This window comes from Coregonus clupeaformis, chromosome 30, assembly GCF_020615455.1.
Source record: "Coregonus clupeaformis isolate EN_2021a chromosome 30, ASM2061545v1, whole genome shotgun sequence".
NCBI lineage: Eukaryota > Metazoa > Chordata > Actinopteri > Salmoniformes > Salmonidae > Coregonus > Coregonus clupeaformis.
Window position 1 is genome coordinate 7817018 of NC_059221.1, and position 25929 is coordinate 7842946.

A 25929-nucleotide genomic window follows, 5' to 3' on the forward strand; every position below is an offset into this window, starting at 1 on the left:
TCTCGTCACAATCCCCAAGTCCAAAACAGACTATGGGAGGTGCACAGTACTACATAGAGCCATGACTTCATGGAACTCTATTCCACATCAGGTAACTGATGCAGATTTAAAAAACAGATAAATAAAAATCTTATGGAACTGCGGGGACTGTGGACACACACAGGCGCTAGCATGCGCACTCTACACACGTACAGTGTAATATTGTTGTATGGCGCTATTATACTGTATTGTAGATATGTAGTGGTGTAATAATGTTATATGATGTCCTGTTTTATTTTTAGTTTTATGTGTAATAATGTGTTGGATCCCTAATAAATACAAATACTCTCTCTCTGAATGCTCAGCTATGAAAAGCTAACTGACATTTACTCCTGAGGTGCTGACCTGTTGCACCCTCTATAACGACTGTGATAATTATTTCACCCTGCTGGTCATCTATGAACATTTCAACATCTTGAAGAACAATCTAGCCTTAATGGCCATGTACTCTTATAATCTCTACCGGCACAGCCAGAAAAAGACTGGCCACCCCCTCAGAGCCTGGCTCCTCTAGGTTTCTTCCTAGGTTCCTGCCTTTCTAGGGAGTTTTTCCTAGCCACCACGCTTCTACATCTGCATCTGCAAAAGTTTTGGGACACTGTAAAGTCCATGGAAAATAAGAGCACTTCCTCCCAGCTGCCCACTGCACTGAGGCTAGGAAACACTATCACCACCGATAAATCTACAATAATCGAGAATTTCAACAAGCATTTTGCTACGGCTGGCCATGCTTTCCACCTGGCTACCACTACCCCGGCCACCAGCTCTGCACCCTCCGCTGCAACTTGCCCATGCCCCCCCCGCTTCTCCTTCACACAAATCCAGACAGCTGATGTTCTAAAAGAGCTGCAAAATCTGGACCCCCTACAAATCATCTGGGCTAGACAATCTGGACCCTTTCTTTCTAAAACTAGCCGCCGAAATTGTCGCAACCCCTATTACTAGCCTGTTCAACCTCTCTTTCGTAACGTCTGAGATCCCCAGAGATTGGAAAGCTGCCGCGGTCATCCCCCTCTTCAAAGGGGGTGACACTCTAGATCCAAACTGTTACAGACCCATATCCATCCTGCCCTGCCTTTCAAAAGTTTTTGAAAGCCAAGTCAACAAACAGATCACCCACCATTTCGAATCCCACCGTACCTTCTCCGCTATGCAATCCGGTTTCCGAGCTGGTCATGGGTGCACTTCAGCCACGCTCAAGGTCCTAAACGATATTATAACCGCGATCGATAATAGACAGTACTGTGCAGCCGTTTTCATTGACCTGGCCAAGGCTTTCGACTCTGTCAACCACCGCATTCTTATTGGCAGACTAAATAGCCTTGGTTTCTCAAATGACTGCCTCGCCTGGTTCACCAACTACTTCTCAGATAGAGTTCAATGTGACAAATCGGAGGGCCTGTTGTCTGGACCTATGGCAGTCTCTATGGGGGTGCCACAGGGTTCAATTCTTGGGCCGACTCTTTTCTCTGTGTATATCAATGACGTCGCTCTTGCTGCTGGTGACTCTCAGATCCACCTCTACGCAGACGACACCATTTTGTATACATCTGGCCCTTCATTGGACACTGTGTTAACAAACCTCCAAACGAGCTTCAATTCCATACAACACTCCTTCAGTAGCCTCCAACTGCTCTTAAAACACTAGTAAAACTAAATGCATGCTCTTCAACCGAACGCTGCTTGCACCCGCCCACCCGACTAGAATCACTACTCTCGACGGGTCTGACCTAGAGTATGTGGACAACTACAAATATCTAGGTGTCTGGTTAGACTGTAAACTCTCCTTCCAGACTCACATTAAGAATCTCCAATCCAAAGTTAAATCTAGAATCGGTTTCCTATTTCGCAACAAAGCCTCCTTCACTCATGCTGCCAAACATGCCCTCGTAAAACTGACTATCCTACCGATCCTTGACTTCGGCGATGTCATTTACAAAATAGCCTCCAACACTCTACTCAGCAAATTGGATGTAGTCTATCACAGTGCCATCCGTTTTGTCTCCAAAGCCCCATATAATACCCACCACTGTGACCTGTACGCTCTTGTTGGCTGGTCCTCACTACATATTCGTCGCCAAACCCACTGGCTCCAGGCCATCTATAAATCACTGCTAGGCAAATCCCCGCCTTATCTTAGCTCATTGGTCACCATAGCAACACCCACCCGTAGTCTGCGCTCCAGCGGGGTATATCTCACTGGTCATCCCCAAAGCCAACACCTCCTTTGGCCGCAATTCCTTCCAGTTCTCTGCTGCCAATGACTGGAACAAATTGCAAAAATCTCTGAAGCTGGAGACACTTATCTCCCTCACTAACTTTAAGCATCAGTTGTCAGAGCACCTTACCGATCACTGCACCTGTACACAGCCCATCTGAAATTAGCCCGCCCAACTACCTCATCCCTATATTGTTATTTATTTTGCTCATTTGTACCCCAGTATCTCTATTTGCACATCATCTCTTGCACATCTATCATTCCAGTGTTAATACTAATTGTAATTATTTTGCACTATAGCCTATTTTATTGCCTTACCTCCATAACTTGCTAAATTTGCACACACTGTATATTATATGTATTTCTGTTGTATTTTTGACTTTGTTTTGTTTTACCCCATATGTAACTCTGTGTTGTTGTTTTTATCGCACTGCTTTGCTTTATCTTGGCCAGGTCTCAGTTGTAAATGAGAACTTGTTCTCAACTGGTTTACCTGGTTAAATAAAGGTGAAATAAAAAATAAAAATAAAAAAATAAATAAAAAATTGCTTGCTCTTTGAGGTTTTAGGCTGAGTTTCTGTATAAGCACTTTGTATCATCTGCTGATGTAAAAAGGGCTTCATAAATAAATTGTATTGATTGATTGCGCCGAGTTACTAAACTGTGAGGCTACACACGCTTGCACCTATGCAAGATCAGCATTTTGTGTAGCTAATTTTCATTCTTGCAATGCGTATTGCGTAGGGTATGAATTAGGCTTTACTCAGACACACAACATACCTTGAACAAGTCACCTGGCCAATACTATTTTGAGGAACAAACCTATTTTTGTACCAAATTCTTGCATCGTATTCTTGTATTCTGCCCTTTAACAAGTGGTAGAGCATGCATGCTAACTAACATGCTCAGAGCATGGTGAGAGGAAACGCTAGAGTGGGGGAGCAAAGGTGTAAAAGACATGGCAAAATTATGTGGATATGTGAACCCAATGAATAATAGATTAGTTGCTATTGTGCTCGGGTTGCTATGATGCTGGAATAGTAGCACCTGCTTGGGGTGCTGAAATAGCAGACAAAAGAACAAAACATGTATTTTCCATAGTTTAATTTCAAGGCGAAAGCAACATCCAGGCCGTCAGGCATCATAATTGTCAATTGACAAGTTAATTGCTGCTTTCTTCCATGTGTCTATGAGTGGATATTTGGGCTTTAAAAAATATATATCTATTTGCACTTGCCGAAATAGTTTTGAATTGAAATAACACCTAAATAAATACATAAAATATATGGGTCATTTGAAACTAACAGGCAAGCAGGCAACATAGCTAAACAGCTAGACACTCCTATTCAATGGCATGGGAAACACTGATGTACAGAATAATAGAAATGACTATTATGACCACAGTATTGTGAGAGGTCACAGAAGGTGAAAGGAAGGTGTCAGACTGACCTTGGCTGTGTGAGAGCGCCCTGAAGGACAAGAGCGGCGTGGGAAATACACTGTGAGCGTATGTTGCTGAGGAGCTGGCTGACACTGGGGTGGCTGCAAATCTGAGAAGACAGAGGAGGAGAGAGAAGTACAAGTTAAGTTTGTTTTGTCACCATCAGGGCTGTCAAGGTGACCCCATCTCCACATTCTGCTGCCGAATCATAATTTGGTCACAGAGGAGTGGATCTTTCTCTCATCGTGAGCGGTATTGTGGTTAGTGCTGTTACGGTGACCGTATTACCACCACACCGGTGGTCACAAATCATGACCGCAGTCAAATTCCACGTGACTGTTTAGTCATGGTAACTAGGCTTCTCCAAAACTGTGCTCTGATGCTGCTGATGGTCATTAGTAGCCTACCAAACTTGCCAACTGCCTGGTACTCAGCACTATTGTCCCTCTTATCACTCCAACATCAATGCAAATGTATTTGAAAATCAAATCAAACACTTCACGAGAGCCCATGAGCTCATGTTGTGCAACATTTCTATAGGCTAAGCAATTACCTACAGAATGTATTAAAAATCTAAACCTATAGCCCAACGTTTATATCACAACTACATTTGCATAAATAACTCTAAATTAAGCATATAGGAGGACCTGTTTCTTTGTTAACCGCTCAACACAGAATAGCCGCATGTGAGCACTGCCTCAGAAATTGTTTTGAGAAAATATCCTTTCTATTTTAATCAGCTATGTTCAATTGTATTCTTCATACTGTAAAATAATGCCACAGAATTCTAAGCAACTCTTGTCTGCTGAATGAACTAGTGTAGCCCACAGCCATATGGCATAGCCAGATCAGGGCCTAACATAAGGACAACTCAGAGTATGCTATTCTGTTCTTTTGAAATAAACTAAATTTTCTTCATATCATGTTTCTTCAGACCTGTCTAAAATAAATAATGGATTTATTGTGATGGTGTAGGCTATATTAAATGGATTTATAATATTTTTTAAATGTAGATGTTCCAAAGGTCTGCATCAGTGGCTTGTAGGCTGTGCGTGGAAGCCAGGAGATGCTAAACATGTTTATGTTAATTAACGGTCAATTACCGTGAGACCGGCAGTTATTTGCTTGACAATCACCGGCTGACAAAATGTCATGACCGCCACAGCCCTAATTGTGGTCAGGCTCTTTGAACTCAATTGGGTATTACCCGATGAGTGTTGCGAGAGGTTTATGTTCATGTGTTTTGTCCATATCCGTCTCTCTTTTAAATAACAAATTTTAACAGAAAATAATGTTCCGACATGCAAATTTAACTTTGCCTTATCTCAGAACATTTCTGCTACAACCTGCGGTCTTAGGCATAGCACACATGGCTGAAAAGTAAGTATTGTTTGGGGACACTATCTTAAAATGGTGTTTCAGAAAGAAAAATTCTGCCCAAGATTCCAAATGCTTCAAACAGTGATGGGGGGAGGGGGGGGGGAATCAATACAGTTACATATCGCTATATTATTTTTGGACGATGTTACTTTGACTCCAAGTATTGATTTGTAAAATAATAAAATAAAAATGTGGTGCTAAGTACAGTTAGCTAGCACTAGTGGCTGTACCTGCGGCAAAACTCCGGTATTTTTCATCCTATAGCTTGTTCTACATCATTTTTTAAATAGTGTACCAACATGTTTTCAGCACCTTTATTTCCATGACTGATCAAAACTAATTTTCTCATGCGGCCTCTTTTCTCTCTGCAGCAGACATAGTGAGCAATATGTTTGGAACATCATCGCAATAAAATCGCTGTATCGAATTGCAAAACATATCATATCGGCACCTACGTATTGTGATAATATCGTATCGTGAGGTCCCTGGCAATTCCCAGCCCTACTTCCAAATGAGTAGATACGGGTCAACCCTAAGGTGGGGAGCCATTTATGTTTGGGGTGTTTCCAGTTTACCTTGGGCGCCTTCCTTTCCTCCATGCCCACACTGTCGAAGCGCTCGATGAGGTAGTTGAGCATCTCCGTCTCCTTGCACGCCTCGATGGAGAAGCGGTCGCCGCAGGATTCCGAGGCCATTCCCCCTCCAGACGCACCCAGACTACACAGAGAGATGGAGGGAGGGAGGGTAAAACAGAGGGAGACAAAGTCATTACATTTAACAGGACAATAGGAGAAGAACCAGGGCACCGTAAGAAACAAGCCACGTGGACAAATGCGGTAAATAAGCGACCCTTCCAGTTCTCCTGAAAGAAATGTCAAACGTTAGCGACAGTATTGCAACGCAGCGTTTCAGCATTTTGAATCCACAATTCTTGAGTTTGAACTAAACTCTTCGATTTGACAAAATTCCTTCAATAATCTCCCTCAATAGCAGTTTGAAGCTTAAAGCTGGGTCGTGTTCATTAATGCACGCAACGGAAAACCTTTTGCAATGTTTTGCGAAGTAAAACAAACATTTGTGTTTCTTTTTGTTCAATTCCATGTAGTCGCTCGCTCCCTCCTGGCTTGTTTCAGTCCATTTTCTTCCATCTGGTGCTTAATGAACACAACCCAGGTAATGGATTCTACAGAGATATCCATTGACCACACCCATGGGTTCACTGGGGTCTAAGCTAATGCATTGCTAGTGGTCTGTTTCAGAAGACAGACCGGTGGGTAACCTGTGAGCAGCTTCACACCACCACAAACCTCTGGCTATACCATTAGTCATGTTATTTACAGTTGCAGACACTAAAAGTTAATAAAAAAATGTTTAAAGTATTTTATACCGGTTTTTGTGACAAACTATCGCTAGGAGACACTAGGGTTGTGTTGCACATATATTGCAGAAAATGCTCTGCCAATACCGCAGCAAACTAACTTTTTAGTGACTGCAGGAATATTGTGGATAATTATTCTGCCCAAGGCTGCTTGACAGATTTCTAGCAGAGACTTGAGTGCACAGAACAGGGAACTGAATGTCTTGTGAAATTGGTGGAGAACTTGCACTTTCAATCTAGCAGATCGTTTATCCGGGCTGCAGCAAGCAGCATTTGCAGCAACAGACTATCTGAGACACGTTCAAACCTGTTGACGTCTTTGGGTTTTATCTGAACATTGTTTGCAGAAAGATGAAACAGTGGCTTCGACATGCACTTCCAAGGCTTATTTGCCTGGTCTTCACAGACAGTCTAAACTTTGGATCCTTTCCACATATCACAAATTTGATCCGAGAGCTAGAGAAATTGGCAATCTGAGCTACAGTACATGACAGGCCTAATTCACAGGGAAATTACAATCCTGGGCCAAACTCATGCTGGTGATTTCCAAGATCCTAGTGCTTGAGTACCTGATATCATGCTACTAACTGCAATGCTAGCCTTGTCATAATATTTGTATTTAATGAACTGCAATTCAGACCAGCTCACCAGTACCACAAAGCTGAGCACCCTGCCTTGATCTGTACTGACATGAACTACTTCTCTAAGGTTGAGCTTCAACTACAGTTGAGGGCCCGTAAAATCTGCTAGCGTTTACAGCCTCTACGTTTCTCAGCCTGTGCCTGCAGCAGCTGGGCTGCAGTGGTGAAACGCTGGCTACGCCCCAAAGGGCACCCTATTCCTTATATAGTGCACTACTTTTGACCATCACCCTGGGGTTACCTCAGCGGTTAGTGGCTAGGCTTGTCACACTGCTGAAGCATGCCGGTGAGTCTACTGAACACACACAGGCCGTGCAGCGGTGTATACCTGGACCCAAACTGAAACTGCGCAAAATCCTCCTCCTGCTCATCCTCAGGCTCTTCTTCGCTGCTGTCCGGAGACATGTCAGAGAGGGCGAAGAACAGATAGGAGAGGGGGCTGGTGTGGAGGAAGGAGGGATAAAGCAGGAGGACAGGGTGTGAGGATGGGGAGACAAGAGAGGTGGAAAAACATGAAGACTAAGATGGAGATTTGATGGACAGTTTAGACACACAGGTCATATATAAGAGAGGGTAGGGAAGGAAGAGGGTAGCACTGAGGAAAGGACGTAGGAAGGAAGTGATATGACTAGCACGCCTTCTCTCTGACTTTAGCTGAACCTTGATTGTGATTCACTGTGGAATAAAACACCAGACTACACTCCTAGTGCTGACCTTTTCCATGTCCATCAATACATTTTATCAGAAGATACAAGGAGGACACATAGGCTCCTACAGCCACCATAGTCAAAGAGCTATGTTTCACAAAAACACATGCAGGACAAGCAATGCATTGGCAAGCAAAACTTTAGGGTCTTTCTCCTCGTTTCTCAATTAAACTGTTCCAGCTCCAAGTCTAGGTCTTTCTTTGTTAGAACTGGGCCATTGTCTGAACTGACCAAACATTGAGTATTATCTATCTATCTATCTATCTATCTATCTATCCATCTATCCATCCATCCATCCATCCATCCATCCATCCATCTATCTATCTATCTATCTATCTATCTATCTATCTATATATACTGTATATGTTTCTATGACAATGATTGTAAATTGTCCAAATCAGAGAATTGGAGTTGGTTTGTGGGTGGGAATTATGTGTAAACCTAAACTCTAACTGTTTCCCAGACACAGATTAAACCTAGTCCTGGACTAAAAAGCAACTCAATGGAGAATCTCCATAGAAATCTATTTTTAGTCCAGGACTAGGCTTAATTTGTGTCTGGAAAAGCACCCATATCTGTCCATAATAATTAAAGCAATAGGCCTACACAAGTAGGGGGGATATGTCGTGGGCGGCGGAGCCTGGGGGAGGATTAATGTTTTAGTAAGGTAGCTTGTTGCATGTCACTGTCAAACAGGTGGTTGAGGAGGTACCTAGACGGGATTCGGGCGGCGGGGGCAGCTTGTCGGGCAGCTGCTCTGGGTGGGGGGGGCACTAGAGGGAGGGGCATAGAGGTGGGCGGGCAAGGTCTGGGGGAGGGAAGGGGAACCGACTGGGGGGTGGTTGGTAGTCGTGGGGCTGGGGCCTGGGCCAGGGCGATGGGCAGTACGGGGAGACCTGCAGGGACAGGGACAGGGACAGAGGAAAACCCAGGGAGGCTAGCCAGTATGGGGCAAGGGGGGGTGGAGAACCCCCAGGGAGAGGTGACAGAGTAGGGCCGGTGGTGCTGGGAGATGGGCAGGGGGGCGGAGAGAGAGAGCCTAGGGGGGTTGGCCATAGTAGGGGGACTTGGGGCTACTATTGGATGTGGGGAGGAGGGGGTGGAGGTGGGTAGAGGTGTAGAGGTCATCCTGGCTGCATTCAAAGCCAGCAGGTGTGGACTACACCCGTATAGGCTGTGGACAACATCGCAAAACAAAGGTGTTATATAAAACTCAACCAAGAATACAGAGAACGATACCATGACTGTGCCAGTTTAAAAAAGACAACACTTCCCATTGACTAGGCCTCAATTACAAGAAACGGAACAATTCAATTTCCTTCGATTTCAATATAGGAATTCCATTGGATGGATTCCAACAGGGCGTCCTGTACGATTTCTAATCAGACAATAAATTAAATGGCACTGGTTGAATTTGAACACCCATATATGCTAATGGTACGTTTTAGGCTGAGCTCCAAATGGCACCCTATTCCCTATATAGTGTACTACTTTTGTAGGGGAGCTCTATAGGGAATATAATGCCATTTGCAACACAGCCCTACTGTATTTACCCAGGACTGGGGGCTAGTTGTGGGGCCACTGGGGCGTACTTGCCTGGACAGAGAGCTGGCCCCAAACGAGCCTGCACAGGGGGCCATGGGACTGCCGCCCTGACTAGAGGGCTGGACCAGCGTCAGGTGGTGGTCGGGAGATTTGGCAGCAGCAATTGGCTGGGATGTGGCGGTCAGGCTGGCGAAGGGGTTGTGGACGTGCGACATGGTGGACATCATGAGAACCTCCATCAGGATCTGGCCAATCAGGTCTTTGAAGTCAGAGTAGACTGGGAGGGGGAAGAGAAATCATAAACATACACTTCATTTGTGACAGGTAAATGAAATCTTGTCATTGCAGTGCAACATACAACAGTATACATGACAGAAAACAAACTGAATGCACAAACTGATTTGCATTTCAATGTAATACAAATATTTTCTTCAAATTTCAACAGAAACATTGGGTTAGAGGATTATTATTTTTTTTCATAGTTATTGCATTCAGATGACTAAATCCTAAACCACTAATCTAGGACTCTCCTGCGAAAAGCTATACAATTCAAGGAGAACATCATATCAAAATCTCCTGCATCTTTGCCGTACCGTCTTTGGGGCTGCTCTGGTGGAACTCGGCAGCAAGCGAGGGGAGAAAGATGACGTCTCTGTCCTGCTCCTTCCAGGAGACACGCAGGATCTTACAGATGAGCTGCAGAGCCTGCTCTTCAGAGACATCTGAGTTTTCAGCGGATTCCTGGGACAGGCACACCCATAGTTAGAAGTACTAGCTAGAGCGGACATTGCTGTTCAAGTGACGGGTGGATCGGCGGTCATGTTGAGTGTACCGATAGGAGGTAAAAATCATACATTTACATTTCCTTGGGTAAAAGCAGGGAGTTCGGGGTTCAATGTGTAATTTTAGTGGAGGCGTGTCCACTGCAAAAGAGAAGCATTGACTCAAATTTGTAGAGAAAAATAATAATAAACTACTGCTGGAATTGCCTCCTACCCACTGACTCTGTGTCCATTCGCGTCGTGCCTAAGAAGAGCCCTTAGCTGTGGTATATTGGCAATATACCACACCCCATCGGGCCTTATTGCTTAAGTATATCAGTGTTTCCCCTATATCAGCAGTACTCAGACTTTTTTTTAAATCAGGGACCCCATTTTTTTTCTCCAGAATTTCTGGTGACCCCACCTCATCCCAAATCTAATGACAACGTTAACATCCTCCATTTCGATTTTACATCAACAAATAGCATTCATTACATTTGTCTATCTTATCAACATTAAGAGTACAACACGTACATTACTTTATTTGGAAATTAAACGAAGGCCAAGAGGCAGACACCTGAGCTTGAATAAACAAAGTGATACGAGCAACAGCAGTGTGAGAGTTTCTCTTTTCTTTTTAAGAGATTCAAATCGATTTCATTTTGAAAAATAAGGCCTACATTCAATAAAGCAGTAATAACAATCAAACTACTAATTTAATTTTTTACATCAACAAATAACATTCGATGCATTATATTTTAATCTCTCTATCAACATTAAGAGATTCAATTAGATTTCATTTTGAAATATAAAGCCTACATTCAATAAGGCAGCAATAACAATTAGACAATTAATTTGGATTTTAACATAAAAAAAGTGACAGTCCATTCATCTTATTCAAACTATTGGGGTTCGTTAATTTTAGCACCATGGACAGAGCTGTTGTCTGGAGATCACAGTAGCGCAGGGCCTATCAACGTTCATGTTCAGGACCTTGGACAGAGAAATAGGCTTCACTTAAACATGCAGTTCAATTTTTCATAGATCATCACCTTTTCCACATGTTACGTTACAGCCTTATTCTAAAATGGATTAAATAAAAACATTTCCTCATCAATGTACACACAATACACCATAATGACAAAGCAAAAAATGTTTGCAACAGAAATACCTTATTTACAAAAGTATTCAGACCCTTTGCTATGAGACTCGAAATTGAGCTCAGGTACACCCTGTTTCCATTGATCATCCTTGAGACGTTTCTACAACTTGATTGGTGTCCACCTGTGGTAAATTCAATTGATTGGACATGATTTGGAAAGGCACACACCTGTCTATATAAATGTCCCACAGTTGACAGTGCATGTCAGAGCAAAAACCAAGCCATGAGGTTGAAGGAATTATCCATACAGCTCCGAGACAGGATTGAGTCAAGGCACAGACCTGGGGAAGGGTACCAAAACATTTCTGCAGCATTGAAGGTCCCCCAAGAACACAGTGGCCTCCATCATTCTTAAATATAATTCATTTGGAACCACCAAGACTCTTCCTAGAGCTGGCCGCCCGGCCAAACTGAGCAATCGGGGGACAAGGGCCTTGGTCAGGGAGGTGACCAAGAACCAGATGGTCACTCTGACAGAGCTCCAGAGTTCCTCTGGAGATGGGAGAACCTTCCAGAAGGACAACCATCTCTGCAGCACTCCACCAATCAGGCCTTTACGGTAGAGTGGCCAGACGGAAGCCACTCCTCAGTAAAAGGCACGACAGCCCTCATGGAGTTCGCCAAAAGGCACCTAAAGGACTCTCAGACCATGTCTCCTGAGTGGTGCAGTGGTCTAAGGCACTGCATCGCAGTGCTAACTGTGCCACTAGAGATCCTGGTTCGAATCCAGGCTCTGTCGCAGCCGGCCGCGACCGGGAGACTCATGGGCGGCGCACAATTGGCCCAGCGTCGTCCAGGGTAGGGGAGGGAATGGCCGGCAGGGATGTAGCTCAGTTGATAGAGCATGGCATTTGCAATGCCAGGGTTGTGGGTTCGATTCCCACGGGGGGCCAGTATAAAATAAAAAAATGTATTCACTAACTGTAAGTCGCTCTGGATAAGAGCGTCTGCTAAATGACTAAAATGTAAAATGAGAAACAAGATTCTCTGGTCTGATGAAACCAAGATTGAACTCTTTGGCCTGAATGCCAAGCGTCACGTCTGGAGGAAACTAGCACCATCACAATAGCTGCCCTGTTACCTGCAATCTTGAGCTGCACTGTCCCACTTTGTGGTGGATAACACCCACTCTTCGTTTACGCAATGGGTTGTAAGGCACAAGTATCCTATTTCTCGAAAATCCACAAGTGTAATTGCGCCATTGTATTTACCCAAGTTCTCGCTCAACTCCGGGACCTCCCGCCAGCTGATTTTTTTGCCTGATCTAGCGCGAGAGGAAACACTGACAGAAACATTCACACCTCCATCAATTTACAAAAGCATAGTCTAATAGCTAGGCTAGGTGTGAAAATTCCCCCAATTTGTGCCACAGTTTAGACTACCGATAGATGCTGCAGTCAGTCAGAGTTGAGTCCTATTGTAAAGTGTAGTCTAATGGCCAAAAAGGGCAAACTTGCAATGTATTCGAGGCTTAAGTCCTCTAAAGTTGTACATTTCTAACAATATCACAGACCTGAATTGCCCTAACGAAAAACGCATCAACCCCTACAAATGTCAATTTATTATAATCTACATAATAATTAAAACGAAGTGAGCTGTAGCGAGAGGAGAGAGTTCTTGTGTCATTAACCCTGCATTATAAAATAACTTATTTTGAACGAAAGCCAGGAATGAGTGAGTCACTCAGCCCTATGCTTCTGTTCCTGCTTCTGTTGCCTATTTGAGTGTTTATTTAATATCCTACTGATTCTGTGATCACCAAGCTATATGCAACCGCAAAATGTCAGAAAGCAATTTTAAACATCTTGCTGTTTTTAAACTTTGCTATAATAAAGGCTTCAGAATTTGTTTTCATAAGAACAGACTCTGGTATTACTTATAATTTATTTAGTGTTGTTTACACTATTCCAAAGGGGCAGATAATGTACACTGTAATCTAACAGCACCTTTGTCATGCAGCAGTATCTCTTGCGCTTTTGACAATGATTTTACATGAGGACTAATTCACATGATGCAGGTGGAAGTTTACATACACCTTAGCCAAATACATTTCAACTCAGTTTTTCACAATTCCTGACATTTAATCCTAGTAAAAATTCCCTGTATTAGGTCAGTTAGGATCACCACTTTATTTTAAGAATGTGTAATGTCAGAATAATTATTTCTTTCAGCTTTTATTTATTTCACCACATTCCCAGTGTGTCAGAAGTTTACATACACTCAATTAGTATTCAGTAGCATTGCCTTTAAATTGTTTAACTTGGGTCAAACGTTTCGGGTAGCCTTCCACAAGCTTCCGACAATAAGTTGGGTGAATTTTGGCCCATTCCTCTTGACAGAGCTGGTGTAATTGAGTCAGGTTTTTAGGCATGATGCTGCAACCCCCGTGCTTCACGGTTGGGATGGTGTTCCCCCTTTTTCCTCCAAACATAACGATGGTCATTATGGCCAAACAGTTCTATTTTTGTTTCATCAGACCAGAGGACATTTCTCCAAAAAGTACGATCTTTGTCCCCATGTGCAGTTGCAAACCGTAGTCTGGCTTTTTTATGGCGGTTTTGGAGCAGTTGCTGTTGTTCTTCCTTGCTGAGCGGCGTTTCAGGTTCTGTCGATATAGGACTAGTTTTACTGTGGATATAGCTACTTTTGTACCTGTTTCCTCCAGCATCTTCACAAGGTCCTTTGCTGTTGTTCTGGGATTGATTTGCACTTTTCGCACCAAAGTACGTTCATATCTAGGAGACAGAAAGCGTCTCCTTCCTGAGCGGTATGACGGCTGCGTGGTTCCATGGTGTTTATACTTGCGTACTATTGTTTGTACAGATGAACGTGGTACCTTCAGGCGTTTGGAAATTGCTCCCAAGGATGAACCAGACTTGTGGAGGTCTACACATTTTTTTGCTGAGGTCTTGGCTGATTTCTTTTGATTTTCCCATGATGTCAAGCAAAGAGGCACTGAGTTTGAAGGTAGGCCTTGAAATACATCCACAGGTACACCTCCAATTGACTCAAATTATGTCATTTAGCCTATCAGAAGCTTCTAAAGCCATGACATCATTATCTGGAATTTTCCAAGCTGTTTAAAGGCACAGTCAACTTAGTGTATGTAAACTTCTGACCCACTGGAATTGTGATACAGTGAAATATAATTGAAATAATCTGTCTGTAAACAATTATTGGAAAAATTACTTGTGTCATGCACAAAGCAGATGTCCTAACCGACTTGCCAAAACTATAGTTTGTTAACAAGAAATTTGTGGAGTGGTTGAAAAATTAGTTTTAATGACTCCAACCTAAGTGTATGTAAACTTCCAACTTCAACTGTATGTCTAAAATACTTTCCACTAGGCTAATAAATAATCAAATTTTTCCTTTCGATTATTGAATTAACCTATATCATGTTATTTCAAGTTATCACCTTGGAGAGCAGGCAAAAACAATTTGGAGTTGAATTGGAGGTACAAAATGTATTACAATTGAATTTGAATTAACTGAATGATGAGGATGACGAAGAAGAGGGTGATTGAATTAAGAACAATAGTGTAAGAATTGCTCTTCCTCTGTCCCACGTGCACAAACACAAAAAAAAGGCACTTGTTTCTACTTTGTCAGAAGCAGCTGCAACTGGACTGTAGCTTATTACTTAATAAAACTGTTGTTATACTAAGGTTTTTATTCTAAGAGAAACAAAAATGTTCTGTTCTTTTCCATTATATTTTTAGTAATGTCTGCTAAATTAACAAGTTAATAGCGTAGCCATATAGCCTCGGCTACTAAGCACAGTAAAATAAAAATAAAAAAGGTTTAACATATTCTCAAGACCCGAGCTATTTAATGTATGCGTTTTATTTATTAGATTTACCTGTGGAATGTTACCGAATAGATAACAACAATAGAAAGAAGCATCTGGTGGCATTTGTTAGAGAGTCAGAAGGAGAATGGAGTTTTACCTCTTAAGGATCGGACCCTTTTTTCAATTTTTGCATAAAATGACATACCCAAATCTAACTGCCTGTAGCTCGGGACCTGAAGCAAGGATATGCATATTCTTGATACAATTTGAAAGGAAACACTTTGAAGTTTGTGGAAATGTGAAATTAATGTAGGAGAATGTAACACATTAGATCTGGTAAAAGATAATACAAACAAAAAAACATGGGTTTTCTATTAATTTTTTTGTTCCATCATCTTTGAAATGCAAGTGAAAGGCCACAATATAATATTGCAGTTTAGGCGCAATTTAGATATTGGCCACTAGATGGCAGCAGTGTGTGTGCAAAGTTTCAGATTGATCCAGTGAAGTGTTGCAATACTGGACTATTTTATATCAAGTCTGCCCAAATGTTCCCGAATTGGTCAATTGATACATTTTCAAGTACATAACTATACAGAACAATTATATGGTAATACAAAATGTAAGTTTACACACTCCCAGGAATGTCATACATGATGGATCATTAGCTTATACACTAACTTTCTGTAAGTAAGCATTTCACTGTGATGTCTGCACCTGTTGTATTCGGCGCATGTGACCAATAAAATTTGATTTGATTTGATTTGACTTTCACACATCTAGACGGCCGGGCGGGGTGGGTGTGGCGCCAGAGACAGCAAGGGTTCACACTGTAGAACCCAGTTCCTACATTTGAATATAAAAATGGATTTTATCAAACAAAACTATGCTACATTTTATCTCTGGTACCCTTAGGATGACAAATCAGAGCAAAATTACTGAATGTAGGTACATTATTTAACCTTCAGAGGTGAATGTATCATACCAGTTGCCGTGATAATTTTTTTTTTGTGCACTCTCCTCAAACAATAGCATGGTCTTTTTTCACTGTAATAGCTACTGTAAATTGGACCGTTCAGTTAGATTAACAAGAATTTAAGCTTTCTGCCCATATACGACATGTCTATGTCCTGGAAAGTTTGCTTTTATATACAACAGTCATGCTAATCACATTAGCGCACGTTAGCTCAACCGTCCCATATACGGGACATCGATCCCGTAGAGGTTAAGTGCACTAAGTACGCAACAAGGCTGTGGGCCAGGTGTAAATAGTTTAGCAGCCTTTACAATAAATTGGAATACAAAAGAAGCCATCCACCCTTGATAGGCTATCAGCAGGACTCTTGCCTAGGTTAGGGACTTTAAATATATTAATGGGTGTTTGTTCGTGAGGCATGTCATAGCCCACCAAATGCACTGTTTTCTAACCACATCTGGACGGAGCCATAACAAATTACTATGGGAATAAATATCACTGAATGATGGAAATATTGGAATAAAGTAGGTTAATGCAACTTAAGGCAACACATTGTTGTTTACTGAAACTCCCAAAGTCATCCAATTGTTATAATAGGATTTGAAGCAATGTGTGGTCAACTATTTGAGCACCGTTTCGCGCCGTTTTGAGACAAGCATGGAGACTGGTCTCGATAAATTAAATCAGATTTTTATTTTCACTGAATCGCTGTTTGGGTATTGGTTAGCCTACAATTAGGGTGTGGAAATGTTAGGATTATTTTACTCTTCACTCGCGGTCGCTTAGTAGCCTAGGCCTACTCCCGACCGGTCACGTTGTACAGCGCAATATTTTCCTAACGGAAACCCTGAGGCATACAAAGGCTACTGTAAAATGCATTTTCATTTTTCGGCGAATAGGAACACCATAATATTAATACAATTAATAAGCTACATTTTTAACAGTATAAACAGCACAACAAATACAATAATGATTTACAACATATTATAATCTATTATAATCAATCCCATATAGTCGGTCCTAACAAAAAAGGATTTCAAGTTTTTAGTACAACCAATATTACAAACAGTCAAATGCATTCGTGAACCCACCTGTCCCTGACTTTTCCTAAATATGTGTATTTTACACTCTAGCAGTAGGCCTATATTGAGATAAATATTATAAAAGACTAAAACTTTCTGAGCATTTCATCCTCAAAGCGCCATGAAGGTCTGCTGCACCATATGCATATTAACAATACAATATCCGAGACTCAATGAGTAGCCTACCAATAGCCGCCAGTCTAATAAATCAATTTAATATACACAAATCACAAAGAAATCCATTAATATTGTGTTTAAGGAGGTCATAAAAAACATGGCACGAAGACAATTTATTTCAAAAGAACAGAATAGCATGTTTTAAGATGTATTTATCTGTGCTAGAGTAGCTGACTATGGCTGTGCCATGTCAATGAAATTAACTTGTTAATTTAGCAAAAATCACATGCTTATATTCCGCAACCCTTTACAATATGAATATGATGGAATATAACAGAAAGGATATTTTCCCCAAATGGGTATTTGCTGATTGTCATCAGTAGGCATGGAGCTACGGTTATTCTAGGAAAACGCTCTATTTTGAAAGAGACCATCTGTAAATCATTTTGTGTTGTTTGGCAAAACTGGGTTCATTAAAAACCTTGGAATATGCTCTTTCGGATAGGGTATAGCAATCAAAACGTCTGGCCTGCATGGAAAAGTAAGCAAGCACCAACAAGCTTCATAAAGACGCCCTCTAAGTTGCCCTTTGTTGGTCAAACTAGCATTAATGGCAACAATGGCTGACAGTAAAATACTATGAGGTCATGCACTCCAACATACCATACCATTCCGCAGCATCCTGCAAGCAACTTTTAAATGTATTTGACTAAAACAATCATTTCAAACCTTGCTTACATTTGTATACGATCACGTGTCTCTATTATGCGTGGCAATATTTGAGACGAGATTTCCAAAATTAAAATCACTTAGAGCTGATTTCCTGGTGTTATTACAGTCTTATGTCCAACAATGAAAAATAATATTTTTTATACAGTCCCGTGTAGCTCAGTTGGTAGAGCATGGCGCTTGCAACGCCAGGGTTGTGGGTTCGATTCCCACGGGGGACAAGTATGAAAATGTATGCACTCACTAACTGTAGTCGCTCTGGATAAGAGCATCTGCTAAATGGCTAAAAAATAAATAAATATATATATATATACACAGTGGGAGAACAAGTATTTGATACACTGCCGATTTTGCAGGTTTTCCTACTTACAAAGCATGTAGAGGTCTGTAATTTTTATCATAGGTACACTTCAACTGTGAGAAAAGCAGAACTTAATATTTGGTACAGAAAGCTTTGTTTGCAATTACAGAGATCATACGTTTCCTGTAGGTCTTGACCAGGTTTGCACACACTGCAGCAGGGATTTTGGCCCACTCCTCCATACAGACCTTCTCCAGATCCTTCAGGTTTCCGGGCTGTCGCTGGGCAATACGGACTTTCAGCTCCCTCCAAAGATTTTCTATTGGGTTCAGGTCTGGAGACTGGCTAGGCCACTCCAGGACCTTGTGATGCTTCTTACGGAGCCACTCCTTAGTTGCCCTGGCTGTGTGTTTCGGGTCGTTGTCATGCTGGAAGACCCAGCCACGACCCATCTTCAATGCTCTTACTGAGGGAAGAAGGTTATTGGCCAAGATCTCGCGATACATGGCCCCATCCATCCTCCCCTCAATACGGTGCAGTCGTCCTGTCCCCTTTGCAGAAAAGCATCCCCAAAGAATGATGTTTCCACCTCCATGCTTCACGGTTGGGATGGTGTTCTTGGGGTTATACTCATCCTTCTTCTTCCTCCAAACACATCGAGTGGAGTTTAGACCAAAAAGCTCTATTTTTGTCTCATCAGACCACATGGCCTTCTCCCATTCCTCCTCTGGATCATCCAGATGGTCATTGGCAAACTTCAGACAGGCCTGGACATGCGCTGACATGAGCAGGGGGACCTTGCGTGCGCTGCAGGATTTTAATCCATGACGGCGTAGTGTGTTACTAATGGTTTTCTTTGAGACTGTGGTCCCAGCTCTCTTCAGGTCATTGACCAGGTCCTGCCGTGTAGTTCTGGGCTGATCCCTCACCTTCCTCCCTCATGATCATTGATGCCCCACGAGGTGAGATCTTGCATGGAGCCCCAGACCGAGGGTGATTGACCGTCATATTGAACTTCTTCCATTTTCTAATAATTGCGCCAACAGTTGTTGCCTTCTCACCAAGCTGCTTGCCTATTGTCCTGTAGCCCATCCCAGCCTTGTGCAGGTCTACAATTTTATCCCTGATGTCCTTACACAGCTCTCTGGTCTTGGCCATTGTGGAGAGGTTGGAGTCTGTTTGATTGAGTGTGTGGACAGGTGTCTTTTATACAGGTAACGAGTTAAAACAGGTGCAGTTAATACAGGCAATGGGTGGAGAACAGGAGGGCTTCTTAAAGAAAAACTAACAGGTCTGTGAGAGCCGGAATTCTTACTGGTTGGTAGGTGATCAAATACTTATGTCATGCAATAAAATGCAAATTAATTACTTAAAAGTCATACAATGTGATTTTCTGGATTTTTGTTTTAGATTCCGTCTCTCACAGTTGAAGTGTACCTATGATAACAATTACAGACCTCTACATGCTTTGTAAGTAGGAAAACCTGCAAAATCGGCAGTGTATCAAATACTTGTTCTCCCCACTGTGTGTGTGTGTGTGTGTGTGTGTGTGTGTGTGTGTGTGTGTGTGTATATATATATATATATATATATAAAATAAAAAGTGTTGGGGGGGCCAAATAAAAACACCCGCGGCCGCCAGTACTATACTGATTACTAGTTCACTACGATTTGGCTTGACAAAATCGTTAAATGTGAGAGCTTCTCCGATGGTTAGAGCCCGCATACCGGGAAAAAATCATGTAGCCTTTAATGAGGCCCAGCGATGTTAGGATTTTGAAAGTTGTGTAGTGTACACCCAGAATTAGAGATAAAAACCTGGGCTGTATCACGTACGCTGACAGGGGTGTTTTCAGAGAGCTTTCGAAGACCATTGGCATAGAGAAATGTATCTGTTCAGAGCATTTAAGTTCTACAGCCATGTGGAGATGGAGTAGGGAGGAGTTGAAGGATTTGATCATAATCAGTGAGGCAAACCAGGGCATACAGATCTCAAGAATATTCAATGCCAGAGTCATCAATGCACAGACATTTTACTTGTCGCTATTGTGCAATTGTGGAGAGATCTATTCTACATCAATGATGGACCTTCCATTCATTTTTTATTGCAAGGCAACATGTGCATTTGCTTGTTTTATTTTAATTTAGGGATTATAGTGAGGCCTTTTGATAACTAAAACTAAAAGTAGGTCACTCAAAACCTATTGTTACCAGCAGAAGCAAGGTCTTCATATTATCAAAGTCGAACATAGCTCTCTGACAATGCAAAAAATATATATACTTATTATGACCCAAATTATGTATTTTTCTTTGAGACTGAACAATTGATTTCTTTTTTCTACAATGACAGGCGTATCAAAATGAAATTTCTTTTCACATACATCATGAAACCACTGACGTAACAGATTCACAGATTACACTCTCTATTGCACTCCACACTGCCCTCTCCCACCTGGATAAGAAGAACACCTACAGTACCAGGGTTTTTCTTTATTTTTATTATTTTCTACATTGTAGAATAATAGTGAAGACATCAAAACTCTGAAATAACACATATGGAATCATGTAGTAAACAAAGTGTTAAACAAATCAAAATTCTCTCAACCAGCTTCATGAGGAATACTTTTTCAACAGTCTTGAAGGAGTTCCCACATATGCTGAGCACTTGTTGGCTGCTTTTCCTTCACTCTGCGGTCCAACTCATCCCAAACATTTTTACATTTACATTTTACTCATTTAGCAGATGCTCTTATCCAGAGCGACTTACAGTAGTGAGTGCATACATTTTCATACTTTTTTTATACTGGCCCCCTGTGTGAAACAAACCCACAACCCTGGCGTAGCAAGCGCCATGCTCTACCAACTGAGCTACAGAGGGTCCATAAATACATTAGCATTTGAATTAATTAAAATGTATTTATGTACAGACATTTTCACATGCAAACACGATTTATATGCTCAAGGATTACATTCTGATTATGAAATTCTTTGTTGTCGCTATTATATCTAATATCTAAAGTAGGCTATTGATAATGAGAAAAAAATGATATCTACACTACCAGTCAAAAGTTTTAGAACACCTACTCATTCAAGGGTTCTTACATATACATCATTTAGCAGACGCTCTTATCCAGAGCGACTTATAAACCATCTGAATTGGGTTGAGGTCGGATGATTGTGGAGGCCAGGTCATATGATGGAGCACTCCATCCCTCTCCTTGGTCAAATAGCCCTTACACAACCTGGAGGTGTGTTTTGGGTCATTGTCCTGTTGAAAAACAAATGTAGTCCCACTAAGCGCAAACCAGATGGGATGGCGTATCGCTGCAGAATGATGTGGTAGCCATGCTGGTTAAATGTGCCTTGAATTCTAAATAAATCGCAGCCAGTGTCACCAGCAAAGCACCCCCACACCATCACACCTTCTCCTCCATGCTTCACGGTGGGAACCACACATGCGGAGATCATCCGTTCACCTACTCTGCGTCTCACAAAGACACGGCGGTTGGAACCAAAAATATCAAATTTGGACTCATCAGACCAAAGGACAGATTTCCACTGGTCTAATGTCCATTGCTCACGTTTCTTGGCCCAAGCAGGTCTCTTCTTATTATTGGTGTCCTTTAGTAGTGGTTTCTTTGCAGCAGATCAACCATGAAGGCCTGATTCACGCAGTCTCCTCTGAACAGTTGATGTGTCTGATACTTGAACTCTGTGAAGCATTTATTTGGGCTGCAATCTGAGGATGGTAACTCTAATGAACTTATCCTCTGCAGCAGAGGTAACTCTGGGTCTTCCTTTCCTGTGGCCATCCTCATGAAAGCCAATTTCATCATAGCGCTTGATGGTTTTTGCGACTGCACTTGAAAAAACTTTCAAAGTTCTTGAAATGTTCCGGATTGACTGACCTTCATGTCTTAAAGTAATGTGGGACTGTCATTTCTCTGCTTATTTGAGCTGTTCTTACCATAATATGGACTTGGTCTATTACCAAATCTTCTGCATACCACCCCTACCTTGTCACAACACAACTGATTGGCTCAAACGCATTAAGAAGGAAAGAAATTCACACCTATTAATTGAAATGCATTCCAGGTGACTACCTCATGAAGCTGGTTGAGAGAATGCCAAGAGTGTGCAAAGCTGTCATCAAGGCAAAGGGTGGCTATTTGAAGAATCTCAAATATAAAATATTTGGTTACTTTTTTGGTTACTACATGATTCCATAGTTTTGATGTCTTCACTATTATTCTACAATGTAGAAAATAGTAAAAATAAAGAAAAACCCTTGAATGAGTAGCTGTGTCCAAACTTGTGACTGGTACTGTAAATGGATGATTTATAAAGTCAGCCATATTTAACAGTTAAACTATTGATTATAGACCTAATTAAGTTGTGGTTTCCTCTCTCCAATTTTCTTAGACAATTAAGGCATGGGATGTTTTCTAATCTCCTCACTCCGCTGCTGCCTCCGCCGCATTGTTCTCAACACCAATATGCTGGTTAACTTTGCTATTATGCAAATAGTGACATGGCCTATCCAACGCGTGAGAAAGCGAATTTGTTATAAAATATTATTTGTATTAGTGTTGCACCATTGTTCTTACATAATATAACCATATACAATTTCAGTAGAAAATATCTTAGTGATGGACTGTGCCATCCCCACAGCTTCAGCAATGGATTAGTCCACTCAGACGGGCACCATGGAAAACATTTATATTTGCAACTGACAGCTGGACTAAATAAATCTTGGTCGGCCAACAGCCTATCGACCAAACAAATTGACCAGTCGACTAAATGGGGTCAGCCGTAGTCGGCAACACATCTTCCACGCTGACCCTCAACATTGGGGCCCCTCATTGGTGTGTGTTCAGTCCCCTCCAGTACTCCCTGTTCACCCACAACTGCGTGTCCGCCCACGACTCCAACACCATCATTAAGTTAGCGGATGACACGACGGAGGTAGGCCTGACGACGATGAGACAGCCTATAGAGAGGAGGTCAGTGACCTGGCAGTGTGGTGCCATGACAACAACCTCTCCCTTAACGTCAGCAAGACAAAAGAGCTGATCATGGACTACAGGAAACGGAGGGCCGAGCATGCCCCATCCACAGGGCTGTAGTGGAGCGGGTCGATAGCGTCTAGTTCCTCGGTCTCCACATCACTAAGGAATTAACATGGTCCATACACACCAACACAGTCGTGAAGAAGTCACGACAATGCCTCCTCCCCCTTAGGAGGCTGAAAAGATCTGGCATGGGCCCTCAGACCCTCAAAAAGTTATACAGCTGCACCACTGACAGCATCTTGACTGGCTGCATCACTGCTTGGTATGGCAACTGCTTGTCATCCAACTGCAAGGCGCTACAGAGGGTGGTGCGGACAGCCCATTACATCACAGTGGCCGAGCTCCAGGACCTCTATACCAGGCTGTCAGGAGAAGGTTCGGGAAATTTGGAAAGACGCCAGCGACCCAAGCCATAGACTGTTCACTCTGCTACCGCACGGCAAGAGGTACCGGAGCGCCAAGTCTGGGACCAAAAGGCACCTGAACAGCTTCTACCCCAAAGCCATAAGACTGCTGAACAGTTTATCAAAGGCTACCCGGACTATTTGCATTGACCACTTTTTGCACTGACTCTCTTGCATTGACTCTATGCACACTCACTGGACTCGACACACACGCTCACACTGACACTCCAACACTACATACACACACACTTTTACACTTCACATTCACTGCTGCTACTCTGTTTATCATCCATCCTGATTGCCTAGTCACTTTTACCCCTAACTACATGTACATATGTGACCGACCGGCACGATCTTATGAAGGACATTTTGAAATTCTGTTTTTTACATTGGATAAAAGTAGAGACTCAGAGCTAGAAAATTGTATATCATACACTACAGTTGAGGAACAATGGGAAAGTAATTCTGCTTTGAAAGTTGATAAACTTGTAACCTCGCTCATGTAACAGGGTTATATTGGTGATTCCCCTTGCCACTTTATTGCCAATGGGTTTTTGGTTTTAATGTTGTCTTGCCTTCACCTACTCAACATGGCATCTTATTGGCTGGTTTGCATGACTTGCTTACGAGGGAGGATGTTTAAGTTAGAATCGTCCCAGTGAACAAGCACCAAACCAGTGGTAGATTGTGGGTTGTAAAGCACTGTACGTCAAAAGTGATTTTTATACTCCCGAGTGATGATTTGAATGTACCATTTATATCAAGTTATTTGTAAATATTATTAGAACGTCACACATAAGATGCAGCGTATTTTGTGAATATTTGTTGTGCATTTTGTTGTAGAGAATTCCAGCTAATGTTAGCTAGCAACTTACTGTGTCTGGTGGGGGGGTTTCGTATATTTTGTACAGTGCGTGAGTGCAGAGTTGGATGGTGAGCCGTGCATTGCATGACGTGCAATTGTGTGCTGTTTCTATCAGGTACATTGTTACAAATATTATATTATTATTGTGTATGGTAATAGTTATATTATTTTGGTAACTACGTTGCCCCAGTGAACAAGCACCAAACCAGCGTGTGTGAGTGCAGATTTGGATGGTGAGCCGTGCATTGCATGACGTGCAATTGTGTGCTGTTTCTATCAGAATAAATCTCCATGACTGGCGCTACAAGTTCGAGTCCGTGTCGATGATTGTACACAACGCAAGAAGAGTACTGTTACACTTAAGAGAAAATGGACCTTGAATGTTTTGGTAAACCTACTGGAGAGCTCTTCGTCTACACCCATTCAGCATCATTCACACCCTTTTTAGCCTTAGCCCCACCCATCTCTTTAAGGACTCACATGTGAGGCCATGTACTAAACAACCAAAGATTTCAAGACTAAAGGCTGGTTTATACTACGGGTGTGTTCGTAAATTCAATCTGGAGTGCCAGAGTGGGCTCAGAGTGCACTGGGCGTTTGTAAACTCAGAGCGTTGTCAGATTGTCAGTTCGTAAATTCAGAGCGCTTCGCTATCGGAGCGTTCAGAGCGCACACTGGACGCTCTGGCCGAGGAGTAGGGTTGATCCGAGCGTTCTGACCCAACAACAGCAGTCAAGCACCCAAGCAAACTGGCTAACGTTGGCTATCATGCTAGCTACTTCCAGACACAAATGAGAGAATAGCTCACTCTGACCATTTAAACTCACCCTAGTAGAGCTGGTTAGGCTGTTGTTATGTTATCCAGAGCGTTGGTGACTAACTGTGCTGCTGGCAACAATTTAATTACGCTTTTTTTGTCAACGTTTACTGACACCGGCCATATTCAACGGGTGTTGAGCGTTCGTAAATTCGTCAGTTATTCTGCGCTCTGGCACACTCAGACGAGAGTGCTCTGAAATCGGAGTAGATAGCCAGAGCGAATTTACCAGCTACGTCTATCGACAGTTGTCGCAGATACATCATGAACATTCTACTGAAATGGTTACTTGCATAGTGGACTCTTGTTTAGACATGTAACTAGCTAGCTAAACAATGAACCATAATCCCAACTCATAACGTTACTACCCTGCATGAATCTGCAGGTAGCTAACCAACCAGGTTCAATGTTAGCTAGCTAACATTACTAGGCTATAACTAGCCATGCAAATGGCTGAGATACAAATAATATTACTACACAGATCATGCATGTAACGTTAGC

The 25929-nt window shown here is 42.2% G+C and overlaps 1 protein-coding gene across 4 annotated transcripts in view; it reads right to left on the minus strand.

Annotated features, from left to right (window-relative positions):
• LOC121546010 (ubiquitin conjugation factor E4 B) overlaps positions 1 to 25929 on the minus strand; it is a 101482-nt gene that overhangs the window by 45726 nt on the left and 29827 nt on the right. For 3 of the 4 annotated variants that reach the window (XM_041856973.2, XM_041856974.2, XM_041856972.2), the window contains exons 5-8: positions 9943 to 10090; positions 9401 to 9626; positions 5654 to 5795; positions 3707 to 3807 (exon numbers count right to left, since the gene is read on the minus strand). In XM_041856973.2, the coding sequence (XP_041712907.1) occupies positions 3707 to 3807; positions 5654 to 5795; positions 9401 to 9626; positions 9943 to 10090 (617 nt within the window). Of the gene's footprint in view, positions 1 to 3706; positions 3808 to 5653; positions 5796 to 7425; positions 7537 to 8516; positions 8979 to 9400; positions 9627 to 9942; positions 10091 to 25929 lie in introns of all 4 variants that reach the window. The other variant, XM_041856975.2, reaches the window with a different exon arrangement.